The sequence below is a fragment of the Herpailurus yagouaroundi genome, unplaced genomic scaffold, assembly GCF_014898765.1.
Source record: "Herpailurus yagouaroundi ecotype Mexico unplaced genomic scaffold, PumYag 159, whole genome shotgun sequence".
Classification (NCBI taxonomy): Eukaryota; Metazoa; Chordata; class Mammalia; order Carnivora; family Felidae; genus Herpailurus; species Herpailurus yagouaroundi.
In genome coordinates this window covers 15,052,863-15,061,098 of record NW_024412400.1, presented here as the reverse complement: position 1 = coordinate 15,061,098, position 8,236 = coordinate 15,052,863, and the positions used below count along the sequence as shown (strand labels likewise).

General features: G+C 52.1%; 1 protein-coding gene across 1 annotated transcript in view; it reads right to left on the bottom strand.

Moving 5' to 3' along the window:
• Positions 1-2,624: 2,624 nt before the first annotated feature.
• EOMES (eomesodermin) overlaps positions 2,625-8,236 on the bottom strand; it is a 6,798-nt gene continuing 1,186 nt past the window's right edge. Inside the window, exons 2-7 of the mRNA XM_040481109.1 lie at positions 7,983-8,167; positions 6,818-6,972; positions 6,021-6,142; positions 5,415-5,573; positions 5,267-5,328; positions 2,625-4,492 (exon numbers count right to left, since the gene is read on the bottom strand). Coding sequence (XP_040337043.1) covers positions 3,754-4,492; positions 5,267-5,328; positions 5,415-5,573; positions 6,021-6,142; positions 6,818-6,972; positions 7,983-8,167 — 1,422 coding nt within the window. The 3' untranslated portion in view covers positions 2,625-3,753. The remainder of the gene's footprint in view (positions 4,493-5,266; positions 5,329-5,414; positions 5,574-6,020; positions 6,143-6,817; positions 6,973-7,982; positions 8,168-8,236) is intronic.

Genomic DNA, 8,236 nt, shown 5'->3' with positions numbered 1-8,236 from the left:
CGTTCTTACTCCGGTGCGTTTTTGTGACACCTGCATTTTTTTTTTTAACTGCATCATCACACCCCCCCCCCCGCCCCCACCCCCAGTCGTTTGGTTCAGAAAGAAGGCAGGCACTGTGGAGGAAAGGGAAAACCGTGAGTCTGCCTTTACACCCAGATTTAAAGCTAATCGAGGGTGTCTGGAAAAGCAGGAGCCTAGGATCCAAAGCTGATCTGGAGCTCGAAAGTCTCCATTCCGGGGTCGGGAGATGCTTTGCTGCAGACTCGGAAAGGGCTCCGAACCTCGGCCCTGGTTCGGAGTTTGGCGCGCGGGTCCGCGGCCTCCTCCCCCCCCCCCGCCCCCGCGCACCCCTTTTCGTACTTACTCTTCCTGCCTTTCCCAGCGGGCCGCCCCCCACCCCACCCCCAGGAAAGCTACCCGAGGGGCCAGCGGAGTTCGCAGCTTCGGCACCGAGAAGGAATCTTGGGACCACGGGGAGAGAATGCGTGCCGGGGCTGAGTGGCGAGCGGAGGAAGGCCCAGCCCCGAGTTCTTCCCCAATCAGCAACCCTTCCAGGGTCTAGGAGAGGGCTGTTTGTTTGTTTGCCTTTTTTTTTTTTTTTTTTTTTTTATTGTGAGTAGGTAAAGGACAGCGTGGAAAATGGCAAACAACAGCATTTCCACCTCGGAGTAGGGTCCTTTAGGCCCTTCGTTTTCCTCTGGGCGTTCGTGGGGGTTTCTTCGCTTCACTGTGCGCTTTTGTCTGGGGGCAGGAACCGAGGTGAAGCGCACCCCGGCGGAGCAGCAGCCCCGCAGGCCAAGGGTCTCCACCCTGCGCCGGGAAGGCCGCCCGCCCGGGTGCAAACGCGGGGACCCTGGCGGCGAATGTCAACAAACGGGGCGCCGAGCCCTTGATCTTTATTTAAATAGAGGCTTGTTTATCGGTGTCATCCCGGGAGGATTAATTAGATACATCTCTTCACAATTTGAAGTCTGACACTCCATCTTAGGAATGCCTTATCACAAGGTGTTAATTGGGGCCACTCAGCCACTTACGTTTCTATTAAACACTGTGAGGGACTTTTCACAAGTACCAGGTTCTTTTTGACGTGCGGTGCAAAAATATACAGGACTCGAAATAGACCGGGGCCAGAGTCTGCTGCAGCCCGGCGGTGATTAGCATCTTCCGGCTTTCTAGAGGGCAGAGTGCCGTCCCTCGCGATCCCGTCGCATCTCCCAATACGTTACGGTTCCTCGGGGTGGGGCGGGGGGCGCTGACCAAGTGGGGGGGGGGGCTGCGAGTCCTCCCGCCAGAGTCTGACGCCGTCCTCCACCGTTAAGTGTGCATAAAACAGATTCCAAGCTTTCGTTTCTAGCGTCGTCAAATTCCGGGGGGCTTTGGCAAAGCGTTTGGAACAAGCACCATCGTAGACACGTGGGGCTAGAGGCCGGGTCCCCAAGGCCACGGTTGGCGCGGGAAGAAGTCGGGCCCACGAAGGGTGCAGGGAATGGGAAAGTGGGGGGAGGCTCCTGGCGGCCTTAATTGGGCGCGGAAGAGGAGGAGGTCCCGGCTGATGGCTCGCCTCCCAGCGGCTAATCCTCTTAGCGGCTGCATTTCCGCGCCACGCAGTTTAGCAGAAAGACCCTCCTGGCCAGACCTTTACCCCGGGAGGGTCAGGAAGGGGCTGGAAAGGTTTGCAAGCCGGGCAAGAAGCCGTCTGCTGATAAGCCTGGCGGGACGTCTGGCGGGGGGGGACAAAGGGCCCTCCGCCCCACTCCTGGGTTTAACGTTTCGGCGGGCCCGAGGCTCAGCCAGGGGACGGGGTGGCCTTCGCCCTCCTGGGGAATGGGAGGCAAAGAAACGGAGCTAAACTCTGGGCGAACCGCTCCCAGGCTGCTGTTCGTCGAGCGGCACTGCACGGGACGACTGGAATCCTCCTTTGTAAGCGTCGCGCGCGTCCCTAGCCCGCGCCGCAGCCCCAGCGTCCCCGGAGTCGCCGGCCAAGTTTGGCGGCCCGCAAAGCGCCCCAGCCAGCAGCGACCCAGGCGAGCCGCCCGCGGCCGGGGGTGCGCCTCGGGGCTCCGCGTAGAAAAAAAAGCCGCAGGTCGGAGCAGAAACTGAGCCGTGGGCGGCCCCGCTTCCCGCCGCGCTTCAGGGACCAGTAACTCGTGGGCGCTCCAGGGGCCGCGGGGGTTCCCGGGGAGCCCACATGGGTCCAGGGATGGGTGGCCCCAAGAAAGCCTAGGAAAAGGCGCAGAGAACGAAGTGGTCCCTGGCCCAGGCAGGTCCGGGAACCCACGGGCTGGGGGGCTGAGGTTTTTCCAGGCTGGGGCCCAGCATAGGCAATCCAGCCTCTCTACATCCTCCCCTCCTCCCCACCCCCACGGGCCCAATACCCATTGTCCAGACTTCCCAGTGGGGCGAGGAAATAACCCCATTCATCTTCAAGGAAAAAAAAAAAAAAGAAGAAGATAAACAAAAGCAATCCCACCCCCTCATGACTACTGTGTCCACTTACAGATTCTAGAACATGGGGGTGGGGCTGGGGGAGGTAGGGAGGGGAACAGTGTTCATGCTGGAGAAGAGTGGAGGAAGAAGCAAAATAAGGTCTTTAGAACAAAGAGTAGAACTGTACAGAAGACGGAGCTATGCCGGTTCCCTTAATGAACCACATTTATTAAAAATGACTAAGACTGTACATAAAAATCCAAGATCTCTAAAAAGCCTATAGGAGCTGTGGCATCAGGTTTTAGTTTCTTCACATTACCGAGTTGGGTAGGGGGATGGCAAGAGGGTGAGATAGTTTTCCTTAAACACGTTTCAAGTTAGTACAGAGTAGCTGAATACATTCTTAACTATCTAAGAAGTAAACAGAATATTCCCAAACATCAGGGATGATGAGAGAACCAATCCCCCTGCCCCTGCAACTGTTGTCAGGTGATCTGGAAATTCTTTACAAAGCCAAAGCACCAATGTTACATGATCTCAGACACGTATGTAGACTATTTGTACAATATATCCCACATTATTCTACGGTGTATCTAAGCACACACAAAATTGTACACTTTAAAATTCTCTCTTTTTTTTCTTTTTTGGCGACTCCCTCTTGCCTGCCCTCTCCTGAGTCCTACTGGCCACCCCGGCACGCAGCAGAGGCCTGGCAAGTGAGGCGATCCTGAACTAGGGCAAACATGGCTTGTTTCCAAAGCCTAGGAGGAATCCAAGTCAGGTAAAACCAGCACCTTCAGGAAAGTTTTTCTCACCTCCTAGGCCTAGCATCTTTTGTCCCCAGCAGAAAGTAACAGCAAAAAGTCCCTTGTTGAAGCTTAAGGCCCAGCCCTTTTCTTCCAGAAGCAAAACATCTTACCACTCTGGGATTCTCTTTGCTTACAGATTCACAAATAGAAATGAGAACCGAGGCTTTCAACTCATCGGATAGCGCTCAGCACTCAATCTTCACAGCCCGATTCTCTGAATGTTTAGTGCCTCCAATAAATAGATCCAGAACCTCAAATAACCTTGGAATTTTAAAACACTTTAAAGTCCTTCCGTAATTTTATTTAAAAAAGAAACAAAAAATTGCCAGGCTTGTTTCAGTTACCTGCAGCAATCAAAAAGCTTTGGCACCTTCTTTTAGAGGATTGCACAAAACAGGATGCATCATGGTGGAATGCAAACGTCTTTTTGGCAAACCTAGGCAAAGAAGACAACAAAAAACACCACCAAGTCCATCTGCAAAAAGTTAGCTCATTTTTACGAAGTTGAAGTAACTCTTTAGGGAGTGGTGTAAAAAGCATAATACCCCCCCATGCCTTTTGAGGTGTCTTTGCTGTACTCTTCGGCGTTAATGTCCTCACACTTTATGGAGGGAGAATTTTCATTGCTAGAGGTGCTAGGAGACAGCCGCCTTCGCTTACAAGCACTGGTGTATACCCCAGAATCATTGGAATCGAGAGACTTGATGGAAGGGGGTGTCTCTATCCAGGAAGAGCTAATTTCTTCTTTGACTTTCTCCTTGGAGAGCTGATCTTCAGAGAACACAGGGGGGCTGGTTCTGGAGGTCCATGGGAGTCCAGCGGCCATCTTCCTCTGGTAAGAACCTCGACCTCCCCACCCTGCCATGGCAGGGAAGGTTGGGTCAGGGTAATACCCCAGGGCGTGGGACGTCTGGAGGGGCAAGGATTTAATACCATATGGGAGCAAGGTGCTGGAAGTATATTCAGACTCATAGGAACCGATGTCTAGTTTGTTGGTCCCAGGTTGCTGGACAGGCGTGACAAGCCACCGCTGGGGAGGGTTGGCCACCTCTTCGCTCTGTTGGGGTGAAAGGAGGCCGTTGGTCTGTGGCACGGTTCTCTCGCCATTATAATATCGGGCTTGAGGTAAAGTGTTGACAAAGGGCTCCGGGAAGAAGGACTGAACGCCGTACCGACCTCCAGGGACAATCTGATGGGATCTAGGAGAATCCGTGGGAGATGGAGTTAACCTGTCATTTTCGGAAGCGGTGTACATGCTACAATATAAAGAGAAACACTTAAAAAAAAAAACCCTAATGTTGCCCCAAATAACCACCTCCCAGAAATCAAAAAGGCTCACTTAGTGGGTTGCACTGGGAGCACTGGTCTGCTGGAGTGGAGGGACGGAGGTAGGAGGCACATTGGCCCGTTTCCGCTGGACTCTTGGCTCATGGGGGAAAAGTTTCCTGCCAAGCATTTAAGGACTGAAACTATAGAGAATCCACCTTTCTAAGTGCTGGGAGTTAAAGAAGGTGCAACTCTCCTTCGTCAATGTCAGGGGAGGGGCACTGGCTGTGGTGTTAGAAATTCCAAATTTAAAAAGTATTGTGGGGTCTTGCTGTTTAAGGTGAAAATTACATCCTCTTAGTTTTCAGTTTTTCTTATGTAAAATGATCATAATAATAATAATAATAATAATAATAAAAGAAGGGGAGTAATAATACCTGTTCCTTAGAGGATAAAAAAAAAAGTTGGCTCACATGAAAAGGAAGGTATATAAATGCAGATTATGAAAATTTCAAATCTCCACTCAAGTGTTAAAAAAAAAAAAAGCTCCTCATTTTTCAGCCCTTAACCTTCCTTTAGAAATTAACAAAACCCTTCTGTGAAAATTCTAAAGCAAGATTAGCTGAGGGAAAACTATGCAAAAAATAAAAATAGATAAAAATCCCAAAGATGAAAACTCTTCCTAGAATGTTCTCTGAAAGTGTCTGGTTATATATATCCTGTTCAAAGGTGACCATACAAATATGAACAAAAGTTGCACTTACGAATCATAGTTGTCCCTGAAGCCTTTTGCAAAGGGGTTATGGTCAATCTTTAGTTGAGTTATCTAGATAGGGGAGAAAAAATAGTCGTTGAGTGCGTTATCACACCGGACCTGGCTGTAGAGGTTCTTGGGACAGTGGGGACACTCACGTCAGTGTTCTGGTAGGCAGTCACTGCAATGAACTGTGTTTCCGAGAAGGTAAAGGTCTGAGTCTTTGAGGGCTCATTCAAGTCCTCCACACCATCCTCTGTAACTTCAACAATGTGCAGCCGGGGTTGGTACTTGTGTAAAGACTGTAAGACTATCATCTGGAAATGGTACAGAAAAAGTGTCGCCAAATCCCAGAAGTCTCTTAGAGGCTCAGCAAAAGTAAATCTTGACAAACTACATAGTTTTGCGATGGGACTCCCGCTTGCTCCCCACGACCGCGACATTTTTCTATTGTCATTTTTCAGATCTTATCCTTGCTGCTTTTGAAACCTAAAAACACAGCCTGGCATGCATATTTGATAAACACTCTTTCCTCTTAGTTTATGAAGTCCCCCAAAGCTTTTAGTATTTCTTTTCCTAACGGTCAATTCACTGTTACTGACATCTAGTGAAAATGAGAAAGGTCAAAAGAAAAAAAAAAAAAGGTTAGAAATAGGCGAGCAAACAGGGAACAAGTGCACATATTACAAACACAGTGAAGGGTACGGAAACTCGTTAGGAAAGGGATCTATCGCCAGAAGACAGCCCATCCCCTGTCACTCTACCTGGGTGTTGTTGTTGTTTGCGCCTTTGTTATTGGTGAGTTTTAATTTCCCAAAAGAAATCTCCTGTCTCATCCAGTGGGAACCAGTATTAGGAGACTCTGGGTGAACATACATTTTGTTGCCTAAGAGAAAATGAAACAAAACACAAAACCCAAGCATACAGGGCTGATTACAAATGGACACACGGGGAGGGATGTCTGTTACCTCTGGGCAACATTTAAGAGCTACTCTTCCAGCCTAGTTTTCCCTGTGCTAGCTCTCCAACTAGACTCCACCCACAGCCCACCCAGGGCGCCTGTGCCTCCAGACTTCCCTGGACAAGGCAGTCATCTAATGCTAGCTCAAAATATAAAAATAGAACCACCAGGAGGTGTCTCTTGAAGGTCATTTTGGGGCCTTCTAAAGATGGAAGGGCCACGTCTGATGGAAAGTGGCTGGGTTTTCATGGGTGGACTCGACCTTGGCAGGGCTTTCTCAAGGCTTCAAAGACTGGAGCCCTTGCCCCCACCCCACCCCCACCCCGGGACAGAGGGTGGGGGGTAGGGGAGATTTAGTAGGAATTGGTAGGGGAGGGGTGGAAGGAGCAGGGTACGGTAAAAGGACCAAAGTTGATATTGACAGGCAAGAAATCGTGGCTTGGCAATTCTCTCCCTCTCTCCAGATTCAAACAATATAAAGAAACTCATACTAACACCTCTGCAGATCAGGGGGAAGTATTCGATTTAAATGGGAGTTATCTGAGTCCAGGGTCCCCCCGCTGGCCCGCTCCTCCCTGCCCGGGCCTCCTCTCTCCTCACCCTGCATGTTATTGTCCGCTTTGCCACAGGTCACCCACTTGCCCCCCTGGAATCGCCAGTGATTGGGGTCCGCCAGCACCACCTCTACGAACACGTTGTAGTGGGCAGTGGGATTGAGTCCGTTTATGTTGAAGCTCAAGAAAGGAAACATGCGCCTGTGCGGGGGAATAGAACCAGGGAAAACAATTTACATTCGGACGCCCGGGAGCAGGCCCGTTCCAGGCCGGGTTTGCGGCCACCTGGGGGTAGGTCGGAGCAGGACATTTAGAAGTCTACAGAAAGAACAGAAAACCGCCACATAACGTGGCCCTTATTCTGCAAAATATTTCTGACTTGGCAACTCTTGGAACATCTCTTTTCGGAGACAATCGACCCCAAAGTCAGTATTTCCCCAGTTCCCTCTCTCCCCACTCAAGTCCTTAATTTTTCTTCCAGGATGTGAAAAACTCTTTCATTTTTCTACGTACAAGTACCAGAGAACGACAGTCAGTTGTTCGTCTTAAAATTTTTGCGATTTTACTCGTCAGGCTCCAAGTTCCGCTTGAGCGCCCCTCTCCCAGCACCCACGCCTCGCTTTCCCCGTTAGTACCCACTATTAGCAGTTGGAAGTGTATCAGAACTTTCTCGCGCCCGGAACCCCACCAGGTCTGGCTCCAGGGCCTGCCTAACCAACCACCCCGACCAACCCACCCTCCAACGCCCATCTCCTTCAGGCGCCCCACGGCGACTGTGGCGCCTAAACTGCGGGAGCCCATCTACTGCGCTCAGGAAGCCAACCCCTGCTCCCTTTCCCCATCCGCGGCTCTCCGCCGGTATGCAGGGAACAGCTAGTAAATCCAGCTTTGTGGACAAGCCCCCATTTCCATTTCCGCCTCCTTCTCGCCAGTCCAGGTGAGAGTGACCGGAGGGGAGGGGAAGGGAGGGTGTGGGGGTGGGGGGAAGGTGGGGGTGGGGGTGGGGGAAACAGCTGTAACGTTAGCACCCACCGCACACAAGGCGGTGCGCAGACTCGCAGGGACCCCGGCTTGGAGATGCGCGCGGAAAAACACTCTTCCAAGCCAAGCGCGGAACGAACGGGCACGGCTCCCTCACCCCCCAGCCTTCCCCAGGACCACACAGTCACTCACTTGTCATTCACCTCGGGGCCCCTCGGCGCTGCGCTCACCTGCCCTGTTTCGTAATGATCATCTCGGTTTGGTGGCGGTGGAACTTGAGCCACAGAGGCCGGTTGCACAGGTAGACGTGGGCACGGAAGCCGGAACCAGGAACCCCCAACCCCCCCAGTCCTCCGCAGGAACCCGCAGCTGCAGCCCCAGGGTACGGCCCATAGAGCGGAGCCCCCTGGCTGTACTGATAGGCGCCCGGGCCGCCTGCCCCGCCGCCGCCGCCGCCGCCACCGCCGCCGCCGCCGCCCGCGCC